Genomic DNA, 20,892 nt, shown 5'->3' with positions numbered 1-20,892 from the left:
AATGCAGAATCATGGGGGAGGAGAGAAATTAAGCAAAAAACCCAGCAAAATGTGGTCAATAGACATAACTTGCTCAACAAAGACAACTCGTATAACCAAATGTAATGGCTTTGAGGCAATCCCATTAGCATGACAACAATACCAGACTAACAGTGTTTCCCAGGTGTTTTTAGAGTAGACATCCTAGTTCATACATACTTCACCAACTTGAACTTCTAAAATAGCCAGGCAAACATACCAGTACAGTACGGCGTGTACAAAGAAGTCAGTCATCAGCAAGACATGTCCTAAGTAGCTACCCCAGTTTTTTGTTTTTTTTCAGCACCTGACTGAAGGAATTAAAATGTTTGTTTCATACACAGAATATGTTCTTGACTGTTCAATGGTACTCATTTTCTAAAGGACAGAGCAGTGTTGCAGGCTAGTTTGAAATACAGCACAGTTTAAAACTGGAGAAAAATATGACCGAAGTTCTTCAACATGCTTCCAGGTAACTAAGATTTTCCAACTGTAAAACAGTTATTATATATTAAAGCTTCAAATGCTTGGAATTTTATTTGAATGCTGTACCACAGTGGTTCTCAAACTGGTGGATTGCAACCCACCAGTCTGTGTAAAGGTTCCCCTGTCCCTTTAAGGGGTGGGGGATGGGGAGAGACAGGGAAGCAATCCCCAGGATTGCGCCCATATGGGGGGGGGGCGAGGGGGGTGCTTGTGACTTACTTTATGAAGACAGGGCTGCAGCAGGCTGCAAGAGGTGCGGGGAGCCCTGCACAGCCCTCTGCAATGCTCCTCGTCTTGGAACATTTGGAGAAAGCAGATGCAAAGCACTTACGTTTTGCAGGAGGTGCTTTGCGCCTGCTTTCTCCGAATGTTCCAAGCCTTGAGGAGCACTGCAGAGGGCTGCGCAGGGCTCCGTGCACCTCCTGCAGCCCTGTCTTCATAAAGACACCTCTCACCCCCCCTTAGCAGCCCCTCACCCCCCCTTAGCAGCACAAAACTGGGGATTGAGTCACTGCCCTAGCCCCTCCCTGCAAGAACTTAGTGAGGGAGTAAAGCTTCCTCAGAGTTTGAGAACCGCTGCTGTATCAGATTGTTGCGGAGGGGGACCCTGAAAAGCACAATGGACCAGATGTCTTCCTAATATCTTCAAAGGGTACTTCCTCCCACTGTTTAAAATGTATTCTGCTGAAATGATATTTAACAAGTGTAACTCCAGGCTTACCACTGTAAAACCAGATGGAATCCTGGATGTTCCCTTGGACTTGTATGCATTAACTAACAGTGCGTAAAGTTGCAGTTTTCCAGATACACATGGAAGTGGGCATTGCAGAATGGAAATATTTCCAACGGGCAGTCAGCCTTTCCTCTTCACTCTTCCAGTGGTCTTTGAACAATCACCAAGACTGGGTTATACTGTACTTTCAGTAAGCTCCTCACATAAAATTGTCACCAAGATGCAATTATAGTTACTGTGTGTAGCCAACTGTATTGGTCACAGAGGTGTACAGGCATACATGTGTCCCATATGCATCTGGTACAAACAGCAATCATGCCCCTCTCCCAAATCCAGATCATAACTGTGATGGGGCAAAGGAGTTAGCTTCCACCTTCCTCCTTACCAGGGGTCGACAAACTACAGCCTGGAGCCACACCCAGCCTGCCACAAAATTTTATCTGGCCCTCAGCAACTTGTTTTTTCTGTCAGAGCATTTGCAAATGCTTAACATTTTTACTCTTTATTTATCATTCATTGTTCTGAATCACATCATTACAAAAAAGATCCAAGTAAAACTTATTTATTCATTCAAATTTCATTCATTCATTCATTCGTAAGACTGATTTTTTTAAGCCCACAAAAATACATAAAATATACAATGTCACCCTTGTAATGAAAAGTTTGGAGACCCCTGATTAAGACCATGGAGATGTCCACTAAGATATGGAGATGTCTACTAAGACATTCTTATTCAGGTAAGCCATTTTATGCTGACACCGGAGGGCATGGTGCTTTTTTATGAACTTATTTTAACCAGATTGTATAGAATATACAGGATTGTTTTATTGGTAAGTTGCCTTGAGTTGCCTCGAGTGAGGGGTAGAAAGGTGGGATATAAATTCTATAAATAAATAAATAAATAAAACTACTATCCCAGCAGGGGAGGATTCAAACTTAACAGAACCTTTTTGGCTCCAATCCTATGCACACTTACCTGAGAATCAGCACTACTGACTATAATGGGACTTACTTCCCAGTAGACAAGCATAGAATTGGACTGTTAGATAATTTACAATCCTTGTCTTTCAGGCTCAGCTAGCAAGTAAGTATAATAGGAACTGCTACATATCTACCACAAAGTATACATGGATACTGCAAACTGATCCACAGAGTGCTGAGTCACCTTTAAAACCTTGCAACAGAATTACACTTCCATTTATTAATGCAGCCAGAATATGCTCCATGTTCCAGGACAGTAGATTTTCCAAGGAGATTCTAATCATAAAACACAGTGCTATTCAAACTGGGGCATCGCAACCCCCCAGCCTGAGAGCCCTGGTCTCTGCCCCCTTAAGGAGCAGGGGCAGCCTAGAGGCGGAGGAAGGCAGCGGTGCAATCCCCAGAATCGCACCGCTGAGGCGGCTGCAGGGGCTTGGGTGCACTTACCCAAGCCTCCTGCAGCCTCCCCGGGGTGCGGGGAGCCTGGCGTGACTTCTGGCAGGGCTCCCCACAGCAGGGAAAGTGGATGCAGAGTGATCGCGCCACGCCCCCACTAAAGCGGAAGTGGAGTGCGATCGCTCTGCATCCACTTTCCCTGGTGCAGGGAGCCCTGCCAGAAGTCGCGCCGGGCTCCCCGCACCCCAGGGAGGCTGCAAGAGGCTTGGGTAAATGCACCCAAGCCCCTGCAGCCCCGAGTGGTGCGATCCTGGGGATCATGCCACTGCCTTCTCCCCCATACCCGCTGCCTCTTCCCCCCGCCACCGCAAAGACTTACTGGCTCTCAAACTCTCCCAGAGAGTTTGAGAACCACTGATAAAACAACTTGATTTTTCACTTCCATCAGAAAACCAAACCTGCACAAATCCTATTTAGTGTCTCAGCACCTAGAATAGGACTAGGGCAATCCTATGCATATTCAGTCAGAAGTAACTCCCAGGACATTCAACAGGACTTACTCCCAGGAAAGGAGGTACACAATGGCATATGATTCTATGAAAAAGGAGCTCAGAAGTAGACAAGCAGCAAACATTCTCCCAAATAAACAAATGCTTATATTAACTGAAAAAGCAAACCTATAGAAGCCAGGTGCTAATTAACATATTTTCACTCCCTAAGTAGCTTATGTGTTACTTATACTCCTGAAGTTAGCAAAAGCTTTCCCTTCACTTTGGAGAAACTGAACTGGAGCAATCAGAACAACACCAAGTCCTGCTTGCATTTAACAGATGAATTACTAATCTGAATGATTTTCCCTACTGCAAGATCATTTTGCAGAGAGCAACAAACAAAAGCCAACAGTAGCATTTCAAAATTCCTTACAGCACAATCCTATACCGGCCTGCTCAGAAATAGCTCCTATTTAATTCAATATGGCTTACTCTCAGGTAACTGTGCATAGGACTGTAGCCTTAGTAATCAATTGTCAGTTTGAAATCACAGTTTCCTCCATCACTGCCACAGGAAGGTCACATGTGTACATTCAGCATTCCATGACTACAACATCAAGGGATCCCTTGCATGCATGAATGGGCCACCACAGCACCAACACCATAACAATTGCAATCCTGGCCCATGGACCGCCCAGGGCCCGGACCACAGAATGCCACCCCCCATTTGCCAGTTGCATCCAGGGGCTAGAGGATGACACACAAGGCCTCCTTGGCCCTCAGAAGGCGGGCGGCAGGAGGGCTAAGGCAGTGGTGCTGCCCCACAGGTGTGGCACCCTGGGGCATTTGCCTCCTTGACCCCCCCCCCCGCCAGAACTAAGTGGCACACATGTATGAACCAGGTTCATTAGTGGCATATGGATTTGAACCAAGTTCATGGTTTCACACAAACAACATTTGACTGACTCCATAATCTATTCATCAATATGCATGCTGCCTCATTCACTTTGGTACAAAAAAAGCAGGCAGGCAGAACCATTTCTGAAACATCTGTTGCCCTGACATGATTAGACAGCACCGCAGAAAACTTCTCCAAGCTACTAACACACAACACCATTGGTATTACCGTGTCCAGGAATCTGCCCTCTCAGCAAACAAGCAAAAATTTCATGCAACTTAAATGTTAGATCTACTGTAGCCTATTAAAATATTTACACAGGAGAAACAGTAGGGTGCTATAAAAAGAAAAACATGTTCTTGTCTCTAGTTTTTTTCCCCCCCTGTAATTTGTAATCTAAACATTTCTATCCCAAGGGCAAAGCTTCTTTCCAAAGAACTGCATGCAGCTAGGAGGAAAAAAGGAATGAGAGTGCACCTCTCAAATAACAGTTGAAGAGAACAAGTAATCCAGTTGCAAAAACTTGGCATCAAAAGAACTCCCCTTAGAAAAAGACAGAAATCAGATCACTGTGAATCCAGACAATCCCACTCACAAAGCACATGCCACACAAATATATACAGTAATGCTAACAAACTGCATGCCGTGGTAACACAAAGCCCCCCATCAGGATAATGCCAGCCTATAATTATTTGCATAATAATTAAAAGGACCGCCTAATGCCCTTAGAAGAGCCCAATTTCTCTTATAGCGAACTGATGTCTTGCACAGAGAAGACTTACAATGGGAGGGTTGATCAGGTGGTATATTTTTGCATTCCTGGTGCAAGAGACACAGGTATCACTGACCATATAAATAGGTGGGGAGAAAGTGCAAGGGAAGAGCCAGTGTTTGTGGTGCACACCAGGAACAATGACATTAGGGGCCCAATCCTATCCACCTTTCCAGCACCGATGCAGCCCATGTAAGGTAACAAACATTCCCTTACCTTGAGGAGATCTCTGTGACTGTCCCTCCACCACAAGATCCAGGACAAACCCTGTTGGGATGGCTGCATTGGCACTGGAAAGTCAGATGGGATTGGACTGTGGGAAATCTAACTGTGCCAAATTTAGACTGCAGCCTAGGACGTTGAAGTCTGGGTCTTTCAGGACAGCCGTTTCACAAATGCTCCACTCTTCATAATGAAACAGGTAGACAAGCAGAGCTGTAAGATCTCAATTTGTGGTGAGATGGTGATATCAGGAGGAAGGGTTTGGATTTATATGCATTGGGAAAATTTTGGAGAAAGCCTGTACAAAAGGCAGGGGGTTCACTTCAACAGCAATGGAACTACTAGACATGTTGGTGCTTAACATCAGCAAGGTCACAGAGTGGCTTTTAAACAGACTGCTGGAGGAAAGCTGACAGGAGCTATGGGACATCTGGTTTGGAATGACTTGTCTCTCAGGTGTGCATGTTTAGATGGTGCATTTGTTTCAAATCCTCAGAAAGGAGAGGAGATAGAACTTAGCAAAGAGCTTACAGAAAAAGTGACAGCCATTTAATAGAACCAAAAAGAGCTACAGGAAAAATTGCTCATGAGAAGGCCATCTGAAGAGTGAACTATATTAGTGTTTGTTTGCAGATACCAAAACCTGAAAGTTAACACATGGGATTTGGAATCCTTCGTACTAAAAAGAGAGCATAGATAGAATGCGCATCTCAGAAACCTGGTAGAAAAGTGAAAATCAATGGATATGGTTAACGGTAGATGTAAAATTTACGGAAAAAATAGGAAAGGATATATCAAGAGTGGTATTATTCTATCAAGGACGATGGAGTCCAACCAGCTAAAAAACTTAAGAGAAACAAACTCCTTCCCAGAATCATGGTGAGTGGAAATACCAGGGCCACAAAGTAAGACAGTACTGGGGTATACGCTATCACCCTTCTGACCAAAATGCTAAACACAATCTTGAGCTAGTGAAAGAAGTCAAAAGGAGAAACTGTTGTAAAAACAAGGGATGGGCAGCGCAACTTGCGCTGGAACAGGCAGGCCGGGGGGTCTGTGCTGTATCCAGCGCAAATTTCGGGCTGGCTGTGACTCAGCTTGAGGCAAATGGAAATAATTCCCCTTACAACTCGTCACGCTGCAGCAGTCCCCCAATAGTTTTACTCAGATCTGTGCCACCTGAAGAGGTGATGCAACTCCGAGCAGCCTGGAGCTGCCCCAGGCTATCCGGGAAGGAGCTAGGATCCAGCATGAGTGCTGGATCCTGGTCCCATCCCCAGCTTTGCCACCACCTGCCCATGGGGCCACATGCTGCCCACCCTCCCCTGCCCCAAAACACTTCCTCCCCACCTCTTTCCTGCCCTCTCCACACTCCAGACCCCTGCGTCGGCCTAGAAAGACCAGCGCAAACTTGCTGGGCCTGAGGTCCTCATCAGTGCAAGGAGGCTGCATCCTTGCACTGGCCTCCCCAATTTCCAAGTCAGTGCAAACACGCCTTATGGCATGTATGTGACAATTCCAAGCCAGCACAAGGGACTTGTGTAAACCGAAGGGCACTTTAGGATAGCGCCCTTAAACTATTCATTTTGACTGGTTAACCATATATTCAAGGTGCAGCTAAGTAACAAAACTTCTAGATATGATAAATGAATGTGGGCTGGAATGTGGACAATAAAAACTTGCTCTGGTTCAAGGATGAAAGTAAGAAAAATGGTCCTGGATTCTCCAGGAAGCGAGAAGAGGGTCAGGATGTGCACACAATATGAGTGTGCATACATATTGTGTTGGGCCAGTGAGGAAGATAAAGTATTATCCAAACCAGCTTAATCCCTTAAACCAGTTCTGGAGACAACTAGGAGAGAAGTAACCTTGGACTTAATCCTGAGTCTAGTTCAGGATGGAAGTACTGACAAATCTCTTGGGAGCAGTGACCACAATGTTATCTCATCTATGTATATGAGACGTATGTAGAAAGCTGCCCAGGAAATCGAACACAAGTCATATTGAATTTCAAAAGAAGAAAAGTTTCTCTAAAAATCAGCAGTTTACTTAAAAGGAATTTGAAAGGCAGAGTCTGGGTGCCAAATCTCATTCCGATGCACAGAAATAATTTAAAAATAGTGATGATAAAAGCTCAGCTAGGATATGTAGCACAGATAAAGAAAGGTACAAGTCAGTCTTAGTGCCAACGTGGTTAAAAAGCAGTCAAGAAAGTCATAAAAGGCACTGAGAAGGTTCACTTTAAAAAGTGAAAGACTTGTCCCGATTTTAAAAATAAATAGGACACACTCTGGCATGACAAATTTAAGTGGAAAATGGAAGGCAAAGCAACATCTGAAAGAATGTGAAGGAATTTCTTTACCTATCTCTGAAGCAGGAAACTAGGGAGCAAGCAGCTGTCTACAATTAACTGGAATAATGATATTTATTACATATTCCAAGCAACCAGCTATGGGATGAGTACTGAATAACATTAGAAAGATGGCAGAGAACACGACTGAAATCTTTACATCATTCTATGTGGAAGATGTTGAACAGGCAGCTATACCTGAACTGCTTTTCCTCACCCCAAGAGGACATCTGAAAAACTACAGCACAAGCCTATGCATGCCTGCTCAGAAGGAAGTCCTATTGTGTTCTACTGGCTTTCTCCTAGGAAAGTGTGCATAGGATCACAGGTCAAGTCAAGTAGAAGTGAAAGAACATGACAAAAGAAGAGTTCTTAAAGGATTCAGGAATAAATTGGGAAAACTTCTAAGAAAAATATTCAGTATCACTAACTCAACCTCCATACTGCAGTTATAGAAGACGACAAATGAAACACCAATTTAAAAGGGTTCCAAGCGGAGTGGGGGAAGAGCTGGGAAATGACAGTCCCATAGCCTAATATTTGTCCTTCATAAGTAGGTTGATAAGATTATTAAAACTAGAATTTGTAAACATTAGAACAAACTTTGCAGAGAAAGAATTATTTTTATTTATTTTAAAGGGTTTTCATACTGCTTTCCTAAAAACCCAAAGGGGCGTATTTTCTTTCTCCTTTATTATGCTTTCTGAGGTTCTCGCTCTGTCTGCCACTGCATAATGACCTGAGATTTTCTTTTCCTGGAATAAAGTGTCCACCTCCTAAGGTGAAGTGGCATTTGGTAGTGTTTCTAGACCTGGCCTTGCTCCAGGAACCCTCTATGTTTGCTGTCCATTTCTGGATCAATCAAACGTTGGTATGGTTACCATGCTTGGTCACTTCCATTTTGGATTACTCTAGCATGCTGTACATGGAGCTGCCCTTGAAGGCTGTTCAAAACTTCCACGGGTACAAAGTGTAGCAGCCAGAACGCCAACAGGTGCTAAGTTTCATGATCATGTTACATCACTGGTGTTCTAGCTACAATGATTGCCAGTTCACAACTTAGGATGTAGGTTATTTTTAATAAGCACTACTTTAATAAGAATTATTACTGAGCTTGAAATGGCCTAGAATCAAAGTACTTAGGGCCCAATCCTATCCAACTTTCTAGCGCCAATGCAGCCATGCTAATAGGGCATGTGCTGCATCCTAAAGTGGAGTGGGGCAGTTATGGAGGCCTCTTCAAAGTAAGGGAATGTTTGTTCTCTACTTTGGTGTTGCATTGAGGCTACATTGGCATGAGAAAACTGGATAGGACTGGGCCCTAAAATGGCCTCCTTCTCCCATACATGTCCTGCATCTACACCTTGAGATCTTCTGAGGAGGCTGTCTTGTGATTCCCTTTGCTTTCTAAGGCTATCCCAGTAATGACAAGAAAAAGGGCTATCTTTGTTGTGAAAAAAACCCTGTGAAATTCTCTACTATGGGAGGCAAAATCGGCTCCCTCTGTCTTGGTATTTCAACACCACTGCAGATTATCTCTGATGAAGGTGTATGCACGCTCACTGGATTACACTGCTTTAACTGATTGTTGTCGTTTTATAAATACTTTTGTGAGTAATTGTTTCAAAGACTGCCAAAGCAGCTCACAAACACCATTTGATGCAAGATATAAATCTTTTAAATAAATATGTGTGCATGAGCCATACAGGTTTTATGCCTCTGTGGTACTGCTGCACACACACAGGCAACACTTTTTCTAGGGCAGCATGAAATGTATGTTGGGCTGCAAATCTGACAGGCTTTCAAAAACAAAGTAAGATGGAAATAAATGGAAAATTTGGCCTCTTAAAAGGAGCACCCTGAGGTTACACATCCCCCAAACTTCAGGTAGGGGTCTTAAGACAGTAAGCCGAGGAAAGGAGTTTATAGAGCTGTTACAGTTTAACAATAATGTACGGCTTTTCATCTTGACAGAAGGTGCAGCAAGACACCTTTTGAATCTATCAAGAGGATGCAACTAACTCCAGTCAATGAGGTAGATTTACTCAAGGAAAGAGTGACAGGCCAACACTTGAATCCCAAAAAAAGCATGGGAAATGAAAGTCAAATGAAGCCTTGTCTCGGCTTCTCCTGAGCAGATGTACCAAGAGAAGGTGTGGAAACAAGTCACCAGAAGAATTCAAGCAGGCTTTTCCTTAAACACAGATAGGACGAGTCAGGAGATTTCAGCCTAATACAACTGTGCTGATCCCAAATCCAGGTCACACCCATCCCTAACCCAGGACCTTATATTAGGTCACAGAAGGCAAGCAGCTTCTCACAGCTTGTAAGCTAAGGAAAACAGAAATTCATTCCACCATTTAAAAGACTGGTCTGAATAGAAGATGACAAAAGTATGCACTCAATGGTTAACTCAAGCTAGGGGTTTAAGAGCAACAGAAGTCATTTGTGAGGCAATACAGTATTACACCAGTAAGGAAAGTAAGTGTGAAGTGAGAGTCTGGCTCTCAGCATTTCTAGCAGAAACACTGAAACAATGTGCCTGTACAAAAAACTAATAAAACTGGGTTCATCAGCTTCCCCCTGCCTTGTTTCTATTCAAGCTGGAGGAGATATAAGAGGCTTCAGGAGGGGAAAAAAAACTGAGAGGCACCATCATTGCTTTTTAGTCCCACTCACCACTATGAAGCAGGTGGACAAAAGATCTGTCAATATGATCAGAGGAACCAGTGGCATACAAATGGGGGGCTGGGGGCACTGAACCCAGGTGCCAAGCTGCAGGGGGGTAACAGAGGCCACCTCCTAAGATTTTTAAAATCTTGATATTTTTGAATAATACCATCATGTTATATATCATTTGATGCATAATTTCATGCAGAATGCAATGAAACAAACAGCATCAAAATATCTGTATTCTATCCAACGATATAGCCAAATAACCAGAAAAGGAAAAAACAACTGGCTTACGTAAAAAGTGAATTATACTGGGATTACCACTGGGAATGAATAGCTCATTGCAAGCATTTTAGAAAGGCAAATGTATTCTTCATAACTGTACGTATGTTTTGACTTTCTTCTACATTACAACAAAACTGCTTTTGTATGTATGATAGACCACAAGCCCACTGCATATTATCTTGATAGGCATACCATCCCTGTTTTGTTTTAGGTTATGATCTCTAATGTTCATTACAGATGTGAAACCTATAAGTTCAATTTAAAAAAATGTTCACTATCTGCACTTCTTCTGTGGCCATTATTATTATTGTTGTATGCCATCTTGGGTCCCTTTGGAGAGAAAGGCAGCATAGAAATACAGTAAATAAATAAAATAAATAATAAATATTCATTTCATATCATGACTATTACTAAAAATAATTTTGTCATGGGGAGGGTGCCAAAATTTATGTGCAACGGGTGCCAAATGACCTTCGTACACCACTGAAAGCAACTGGGGTAAAAACAAAGTTAAAGGTGGCCATCCAACAATAGAATGGAATGCATTATCATTCAGGAAAAATGCTTCAATAGAGTTAACAATCTTAATATTTCAAGTTACTGTCAATGCTTGCGATGAACTGTTCCAGCCAGTTTCAGCCCACCATAAGACACAATTCTGGTACTGCTGAAAAATGGTGCTTATTTAGGTTATCTTTACAGAGAAACCTCTTCACCACTTCATTCTCAGGTTTGTTTAAATGGGGATTAAATGGAACCTGAAGCAAGAATTGTAGATCAGATGGTGAGGGGCTCCCCACTCACTTCTGTCACTTCTACAGATCAACAGACAAGTAAATAACAGCACAATAATAGTGTACAGAACCCAAGGGGGCAATAGGCAAGGGAAGAACCACTGATCATTCCAGAAAATTAGAAGTTGCTAACTTGGCATATATAATTCAAAGTACTACATGGCAGGCAGTGCTAGTTTGACACCTAGATCAGAACATGATTGACAGGTCTAGATGACAACAGTTGATGCTTTGCCACATGTTTGGGCTAGCTAAGTAGGCTTGTCAGACAAACCTTAGAAGGAAACAGGGGCAGATTAAAAGTTGTTGGGTATTTAAAAAAAAAAAAGGTCTGTTGACTGGATTTGGATGACAGTCTGGAGTTGTGTTTGTTTTTTAAAGAAACCAGACTCTGACTACGCAGTTTGTGAGGTGCTTTTCTGCCTGAAGGACGGTCCAATATTTATCTCTGCAGACTACTCATTAGGATTACTTTGAAATGTAAATTGGATAGTTATTAGACAAAATGACATATATTGGAAGGTGGAATGGGGGGGGGGAAGGACAGGTTTTTTCATAAGAACCAATAGCCTCCAGAAGTAGCCAGCCTTCATATCCAAATCTGAACAGCATTAAGCACAGTGCTCAGAATTAGTTACAGCCCACTGGAAGTAGAACAGACACAGAATGGCCATAGATGCAATACTGAGATAGAAGCAGAAGCATTCATATACATAGTAATCAATGTCATTGACAGCTTTCATTATTCCATGCTTGCACAGTTCTTATTATGCACATGATCTGAGTAGACTGGTACATTTGGATGAGGAATCTAGGGAAAGTGGATCAGGATTAAGACAAACAAGATCAACCAAGTGCCAAAGTATCTACATTATGGATTCTCCACCACCCCCCTGCAAAAAAACAAAAAATGCATTGGATTCCCAATACACATAGATGCTGTAGCACCTCAGACCTAAACACACACATCTGTGTGCTGTGCCATGGGTCCACACACTAGGAAGTCACAACAGCCAACAGCTCCCACTTATAGTGCGTGGGGATTTGGCAAAACACACGCCTGAGTGCTCATCACACCCTGAAGTGCTTTCCACGCAGCAAAGCCATGCCTGAGTTTTCTGTTCTTGAGGGTGCAGGCTGGACAAAACCCACGTCATGTACAGTTGAGCCAGTGGCAGTTCTCAGAACAAAAAAAGCAACAGTTTCCAACAAGATCTCCATCATACTGTTCAAAGAATCCAGCGTTGCAGAAAGAGTCTGTGTTTTCAGGACTACATCCAGTTCCTGGTAGAGTCAACTTGGGGGTCAGGTACTCATTTTCCCCCAGAAGTGGGTCCCTAAGGGAATCTAATAGAAAACTTCACCCACTCCACTCCCCCAAACCACCACTCCCCCAGCCAGCCAGCGCCAGCCAGCCAGGGCACTAAACTAGAAGGGGACCAAACAAATGCAAGCCGCTCAGGGCCTTTCGCAAAATGCTGTAAAACCAGAACGGAGCACTTGGCAACTGGGGAAAAGTTGCTTGGGAGCGGAGGGGCTGCGTGGCTGCTCCCCAACACCTTCCGGGGAGTGGGCAGCAGAGGTCCTGCCAAGGAGGAGAGGCTCTCCCAGGCTGGTGGGGGGCTCCAAGGGATCCAAGCCCGGGGAGGGCTGGGTGGAGGAGGAAGAGAGGGGACAGCCGCGGAGCAGGACTGAGCCAGAACCACACAGGAAGGAGGCGCCGAGAGCTGGAAGCGCAGAGGGACGTCCCCGCTGCAAGCCCTCCGGAGCCCCCCAGAAAGGCACTTACGTAGCGCTTCAACTTCTTCTCCGGAGGAGACTTTCGGAGCCAGCCCGAGCACACCACGTCCCCGCCACTCATGGCTGCTTGGCGCCCGGAGGAGAGGGGCTCTTCCTTGGGCAGCTGCGGCGCGACTGGGCCGAGACAGCCCGGAGACACAGCAGGAGCACCGCGCCTGCCTGCCTGCCCGCCCTCCCGCCCGCTTGCTCCGGCCTCCTCCGGCTACTCGGGGGGAAGGGAAGGCAAGGGAAAGAGGAGGGGAAAGAGGAGGAGGGGAGGAGACGGCCGGGAAAGGAAAAGAGGGAGGGAGGTGTGTGTCTGTGTGGATGCGCGCAGGGGCAGGCAGAGCGGAGGCTCCGGCCACAATCCCAGCCACACTTTCCCTGGGAATAAGCCCCATTGACTACATTAGTCAAGAGTAGACATGCCAAGGATTGGGCTTTCAGGAGGCAAATCCTATCCACACTTTCCTGGGAGTAAGCCCCATTGACTCTAATGGAACTGACTTCTGAGTAGGCATGCCTAGGTTTGGACTCACAGGCTGCAATTCTATCCACAGTTTCCTGGGAGTAAGCTCCATTAACTATAACTGGGTTTACATCTGAGTAGACTGGCATAGGATTGGACTCTCAGGCTGCGATCCTATCCAAACTTTCCTGGGACTGAACTCCATTGACTATAATGGCGGTTACACCCGAGTAGACATGCTTAGGATTGGACTCTCAGGCTGCAATGCTATCCACACTTTCCTGGGAGTAAGCCCATTGACAACAATGGTAGTTCCTTCTGAGTAGACACTCATAGGCTTGGGCTCTTCTCTCCCCCCCCCCCCGGCAGGGCAGAGGGACGGGCAACAAGCAGGGCTCGGGTTCCTCGTTCCCCAGCGGGGCACCGTAATCTTAGGAAGCAGGCACAGAACGGCGCCCGCCCGGACCACCGCAACTTCCAGCTACTCCACTCTGGCAGGAGGGAAAACCGCTTCCTGCAGCTCTCCCAGCCTTGGCTGTCCTCGGGATCCCCCTCTCCTTGGGGTTAGAGCGCCGGGAGCCTCCCCACCCCAAGGCCAAGGGCGGGGGTTCCCCTCGCCTCTGCAGCCTGGGAAGCCTCCCGCTGCCTCTGGATCTCTGTGCAGTGCGTGCGCCTTTCCTGGCGCAGCGAGGAGCTGCTGGAGGAGGAGGGAGCCGCGGGCAGCGCAGCCTACAGGCTGGAGCGTGGAGACAGTTCGGGGGACGCCCCGCTGGAACCTCCAGGGTGGCGGAGTTCTAGCCTTGGAACGTGCAGGCTGGGAAGGGGATTCCTTCATCCCTGCGGGCCAGCGAGGCACTGGCCAGGGGCTCAGTCCCTCTCCAGCAAGGACCGCTCAGACCCACTCGGCAAGGATCGGGCCCTTTCAGCCCTTGTTCCCGGGAATCCCATCCCCAGTGGCGTAGCTAGAGGGGGCAGTAAGTTTTGCAGGGAGCAGCGTGTAAGGGGCCCCTCCCGTTCGGAGCCATTCCAAGGGGCCCCTTGCACGCTGCTCCCTGCAAAACTTACTGCTTTGCCCCCCTCTAGCTACGCCACTGCCCATCAGGCTCTCCTACCCCCATCAGTATAGCACTTTCCCCCCCCCCCACGCCTCCTTTTCGCTCTCTCCCTTCCCCAACGTTGGCCTCTGCTGTAGCTCGTGGGTACTCCCCGTCCACGAAGGAGGAGGAGACGAGACTTTCTCTGAAACTCTGCCAAAGGTTCTCTTTCCTTCTCCCTGGAGAACAAGGGAGGGAGTCGACTGCAAGCTCCAGAAGGCTTCCAGGGCTCTGCCGTTCTCCAAAGTCCAGAAAAGGGGGTCGGGGGTGAAAGTTAGCAGGAGGCCAGGGAAACGGAGAGAGACTTTCATCCTGGAAAAGCCGATTGAACCAAACATTGAGACCAGTTTCTCAAACTGTGGGTCGGGACCCATAGGTGGGTCGCGAGCCCATTTCAGGCAGGTGCCCATTCATTCCTATATTTTGTTTGGAGTATATATTAGACTTGATGCCAACATAGTATGTAACTGTGGCTGCAATCCTAAACTCACTTTCCTGGGAGTAAGTCCCACTGAACACAATAGGACTTACTTCTGAGTAGACCTGGTTAGGATTGTGCCCTGTGTTTGGGGAGATCTGTACTTTTAACAGACTGCTATGTATATGTTTTTACAATGATAGTCAATGGGGCTAGCTCCTGGGTAAGTGTGGATAGGATTGCAGCCTAGGATTGTTAAAAATTTTCCCTGCTTGATGATGCCACTTCTGGCCATGACATCACTTCTGGTGGTTCCCAGCAGATTAAAAAGCAGGTCTGGGCTTAAAAGTTTGAGAACCACTGGTGGACATTCCAATCCAATGCATGTCTACTCAGAAAAAAAGTCCCATTAGAGTCAATGAGGCTTATTCCCAGGAAAGTGTGGATAGGATTGGACTGTTAGACTCTTGCATGACCCTTTCTAGAAACCGCTCCTTAACTAAAAGGCACACAGCTGGTAATTCGAGGAAGTAAAAGTGCTGGTTCAGGAGGATGGCTAAGCCTCCTTTTCATGACCTGGGTGTAGCAAGGCTAGAGCCATTGGCAGAGATCATGTTTGGAAAGTAGGCCTGTGGAGGAACTCTTTAATCTTGGGAGCTTCTCCTCTTAAAAAGAACTTTATCTGGGCAGCTGTCACCAGTATTAAATACTTGTATCATTTCAGACTACAATACCCTGAACCCATTTCTGCCCAGCCCACAGGTGTGCACATTTGATCCCTATCAATCCCTGTGCAGAAATGGCTTTTAAATTAATACGGAAAATAAACATCTTCAACCAGTGGCTATTTTTATTAACAGTGATTCCCTCTGTCAAAGAGAAATAGTCCCCCTCTTGTGTCAGACTGCTGGAAGGAACTATTTTGATATCCACTGAGAATACGATGCACTCAAGTGCATTCAAAAGTTACAAAAACATTCAAAAGTTACAAAATGCTCTAGAACAGTGATTTTCAACCAATGTGCCACAAATGGTTGGCAGGTGTGTTGTGGGAGTTTGGAGGAGGGTTATATATTAGTAGGGTCATTGGGTGATGTGAGCTCCTGACCAGAAGTGCAGTGTGCCTTGTCAATTGTCAAAAAACGAATGATGTGCCTTGGCAATTTTAATGCCTTTTCAGTGTGCCATGAAATGAAAAAAGTTGAAAATCACTGCTGTAGAATTTCAGCCAGGGTAGTTATACAAGAACTATGGGGAATCATAGCATGGGGAATCTGAAATGAGCACTTACTAGCAAGTAGCCACATTATACGTATTACTTGCCACCTTGCAAGTTTTTAATGGGAGTAATGAAAGGGTTTTGCAATCCAACTGTTGGAAATGTTTTTCCCTCCCAGTTTATATGCTGTGTCATGGGGAATGATGTATTTGCATGAATCAATTTATTTAAAGTAACATATGCATGAGGGAACAAAAAGCAACACCAACTCTGGCAAAAGAGATGTAAGCTGACAAGAAGACATGCAGAAAAGAAAAATATGAAGAGCAACATGGCTAAAAAGTCAAGGCAAACAAAAAAATGCATCAAAAGCAAGATACCTACCAGGGAGGTAGTTGGATAGGTGGTTGGGCGATGACAGGAGAGTACTTGAGAAGGTTAAAGAGGTTATAGCGTTTGCAGAGAAGCTAAATGAATTATTTGCATCTTTCTTCACAACAGAAGATGTTTTTGCTACAGAAGATACCTGTCCCTGAATGGACTTCTGAGAGAGGGAGTCTGAAGCACTGAGTCAAATAGAAAGGATGAGGTTCTAGAGCAGGGATGTCAAACATAAGGCCAGGGTGCTGGATGCGGCCAGCAGAAACTTTTTATCCAGCCCTCAGGCTCTCAGCTGCTGAGCCATGCTGAGGTGTTACTGCTGAAAGGGCAGCCCACTTGAAAACTGAGCTCTCCCATATCTTGAATATGATCAAAATATGTATATTTTCTCTTCTGTCATTTGCAGCTAATGAGTTCCCAAGTGAGAAAAAGTGCTTATTTTTGGTCATGACCTGTTTAATGACATCACTTCCTGCCTAATGACATCACTTCCAGCCCTCAGCAGGCATCATGAATGCTATTTGGCCCTCTGTATGAAATGAGTTTGACACCCCTGCTCTAGAGCATATTGACAAATTAAAAATTAACATCACTGGGCCCATTCACCCAAATATGGAACCCAGGAACTCAGATGTGATCTTCAAACAAAAACCTGTAACTTGCCCTTTAAATTAATCTGCATGTCAGAGGACAGGGAGATAGCCAATGCACTGTACTTGCTGAATTATGCCAGGCCAGTGTCCGAAACAAAATCCATGTTGGCATCCTTCAGTCTCGGAAGACTATGGTATCGCACTCTGAATGATGGTTCTGGAACAGTATCCTCTCCAGTGCACAAAGCCTGGGTAAAGTAGATATGGAGGACAGACTGTTTCCCATGCAGCAAATCCCCCCTCCCTCTCCATGTCGCTGAAATGGTCCAATGGAAAGGCAGAGGCCAATACAGTTGGTTCCAGCAGCGTTGCAGGAGTTGCCAGAACGTGACTGTGTTCAGCCATGAACTGCCTCAGGGACTCCGGCTCTGGATTTTGCCTCGAGGTTGACTCCTGAAGCCTTTTCCATAACTGGATGTAACCACAAGGCAGTGGAGGTTTGGGATCAGAGTTTCCCTTCTCTCAGATGAGCTGCCTTCCCAGGCTAACGAGTCCCATCTACCCGGTGGCTGTTTAGTCGCTTCTTACAACAAGTACAGCCAAACTGAGGGCCTATTCTTATCCCCAGCCCCCAGGGGAACAAAATACAGTACTGAAAACATAGTATCAACCAGGTAATGCACAAAAGATAATGTATATGCTCCAACAGAAAGTATTCCTACATTCTGGCAAAGTCGGAGAGACTAAGGGCCCAATCCTATCCAATTTTCCAGCACTGATGCAGCCACAATGTAGCCCCAAGGTAAGGGACCAAATGTTCCTTTACCTTGAGGAGGCTTCTGTGACAGCCCCACCATTGCAGAAAGTAGCACATATCCTGTTGGCAGGGCTGCACTAGCACAGGAAAATTGGATAGGATTGGGCCCTAACTCAGTAATAGATTGGTCCTATCCATGTTTACTTAGGAGTTCACTTACTCCCCAGTATCATTATTAACATTATTTATTAACAGTATTTATATACCGCTTTTCAACTAAAAGTTCACAAAGTGGTTTACAGATAAAAATCAAATAACTAATGGCTCCCTGTCCCAAAAGGGCTCACAATCTAAAAAGATGCAAAAAGAACACCAGCAGACAGCCACTAGAAAAGACACTGCTGGGGTGAGGTGGGCCAGTTACTCTCCCCCTGCTAAAAAGAGGAACACCCACTTGAAAAAGTGCCTCTTACCCAATTAGCAGGGGTTACTACTATAGGATAGATACTACTATAGGATCTACTGTATCATCACCATCTGCAGCAACCACAACAACAACAGTATTTATATACAACTTTTAAACAAAGTTCAAAGTACTTGTGCATAGGATTGCTGTTTTATAGTACAATCCTATGTGTGTTTACTGAGATTAGCATGTCATACTCCCTAATATGGCTGCCATCTTATGCTTTTTTTTTTCTGGGAGTAAACTACATTTAAAAATTGGGATTTATTTCTGAATAAGCAGACATAGGATAATGCTGTAACTGCATTTAGTACTATGGCTATAACCACTGAATTGTTCAGTCATCAGTTTCAGATGGACTTGACTATATTTCTTCCACTAGATTGCACACATTTAATTAAAAAAATTCTTTAAAAGATAAATTATTTCAGAAGTTTCCATAATTATATTAAATGGGACAAGTTTCTGGACCACTTTTTCACATCCAGAGTCCTCTGAAATCTTTATAGTGATTGTACACATCTGAAAATTACACCTAGAAAGTGTCTGACACACTCTTAGCTACATCTAGTATAATTTTGTTGTTGCTGGAAAGAAGGAAATATGCCAACTCCATACATTTGGAGTAAACCAGGCCTTGTGGACCACCTGCAATTGCACCACAAACCACAGTTAGCAACTTCTGTACTGGGTAAAGCAGAATATTTGCAAGACTCCTGCAAGTCCAACATCATTTCTGCCATCAGCTAATATTTGGGGTCTGTTCCAATGTAATGCTATCTACTGTTTTTCTTTCCTTTCATGTGTCAAGTTGGATTTCCAAATGTGAACCCATGCTGCTTTTTGAGTACTAGATGTGTGGAACTTCTGCTAAGCTTTTAGTGGATATTATGATCTAAGACTTCAGTCACATGTGGGAATATTTGAATGTTTCCAGGTGTCCTGGATCCTATGGGTCTATCAAGACCTATAAGGAATTTTTCCAATGTAACATTTTTCTCCAGTGAAGTGCTTTTTGAGCCATTTCAAATGTTAAAAAACTCACTGAGGCATGTGAGGATCTGTGGATCTAGGTCAAAAAGTCACAAGCTGCCTGCTTTAGCATTTATTTCTGTATTGAAATCAGCTGTTCGTCAGCCAATTGGACACTGAGCTTTTCAAGCAACAGGGCAATTTTAGAAAATAGAGTTCTCAATGTAATTATACAAACATGATTTGCCAGTATGCATTTGGATGCTCTAATTTAGTTTCCCTCTGAAGCTTTACTGCAACTGGAGGACAAAAGTGCCAAACATGTAGGTAATTTAAAATTTGAAATAATCAAGGTTACTTAGGTCTCAATCCTATTCACACTTATTAAGGAATAATACAGAACTCTGTAGAGCTTACCTCAGAATAAGCATGCATAGGATTGCATTGTAAGGCTATTCAAATCCAGTTGCAGTCACTGGGGTTAAGCAACCTATATGGATGCAATGCTGCAGCTCTAAAGCTTAATAAAAAGTTCACATTAATGTATCACTTTGCTACAGAGTGGCTTGCACTGTCATAACTAAAGCCACATCTGCAAGGAACAGGCACTTCAGGATGGGGTATAGTCCAGGATTGCCATACTGTATGTTTTTCACGCACTTCTTACATGGAGTTGATATGGTTTTGTCATCCAACCCCCATGGTTAAATTCTGACATTCATTCATAGGTAAAAATCTTTCCTAATGAGCACAGTGCAATAGCAGTGCAATTACTGTGTTGTAGACTGTTAGCATTAATGTTCTGTCTTCTTTTGAGTGGAACATGCCCAGATACCACAAGAGAAACAGGAAAGGTAAAGGGAGGAGAGTCAGTTTCCTGTGTGAGAGGAACATTGTATTGCACATGTGACTACAAACAAGAAAGCAACAACTAGCTAGAGCTGCAAAGAGTAGCTGCAGAAATGCCCAAAGCGTGCCAACTCTACTTTACTATATATATTGTGCAATCCTATTGCATCTTGCGCCAGCAGAACAAGCACGCACACTGCAACAAATATGCCATAAGGCACGTTGCAGCAGTGCAGACTATTGTGGCACCACTGCTAAGGCCTGCATCAGCCTGCCAGCTCCAGTCAAGGGCCTGTGCCCTCCAGAGCAGGTAGGCTCTCTGTAGGTCAGCAGAGGGGTGGGAGAGGGTGGAATGGAGGCAAGGGGTGGCAGTGGATACTTCCATATCCTATCCCCCTTTCCAGACCCAAGTTCCTGACACAAGGTAGCTTGGACCTATATCAGCAATTTTGCTGGCGCAAGCCTGAGTAGCTTGATAGCTGCTGGGGCTTACTCCAGAACAAAAGGAGAAATGTCCCTTTACCTTGGGGACACCCCCAGCAGCCTCTCTTCCCATGCTGGATGCAACAAAGGCCGCTGTGGTGCCACTGCATCACAGCATGGAACTTTAGTTAGAATTGGGGACCCCCTCTCCAATCCCACTGTAACAGGTTTTTAATTTATTTTTCACATTTTTATACCTCCCTCCAAGGAGCACAGGGTGGTGTGCATGGTTCCTTCCATCCTTTTGTACTCACAGCAACCCTGTGAGGTTGGTGAGGCTAAGCGATAGTGACTGGTCCAAGGTCACCAAAGT

General features: G+C 44.8%; 1 protein-coding gene across 4 annotated transcripts in view; it reads right to left on the bottom strand.

Moving 5' to 3' along the window:
• Positions 1 to 13,086, bottom strand: part of GAB1 (GRB2 associated binding protein 1) — a 91,572-nt gene extending 78,486 nt beyond the window's left edge. For all 4 annotated transcript variants that reach the window (XM_066632020.1, XM_066632022.1, XM_066632021.1 and 1 more), the window contains exon 1: positions 12,889 to 13,086. In XM_066632020.1, the coding sequence (XP_066488117.1) occupies positions 12,889 to 12,960 (72 nt within the window). In that variant the 5' untranslated portion in view covers positions 12,961 to 13,086. The remainder of the gene's footprint in view (positions 1 to 12,888) is intronic.
• Between the last annotated feature and the right edge of the window lie 7,806 nt (positions 13,087 to 20,892).

Source organism: Tiliqua scincoides, chromosome 6, assembly GCF_035046505.1.
Source record: "Tiliqua scincoides isolate rTilSci1 chromosome 6, rTilSci1.hap2, whole genome shotgun sequence".
NCBI lineage: Eukaryota > Metazoa > Chordata > Lepidosauria > Squamata > Scincidae > Tiliqua > Tiliqua scincoides.
The sequence above is the reverse complement of the archived record's forward strand: the minus strand, read 5'-3'. Positions and strand labels throughout refer to the sequence as shown.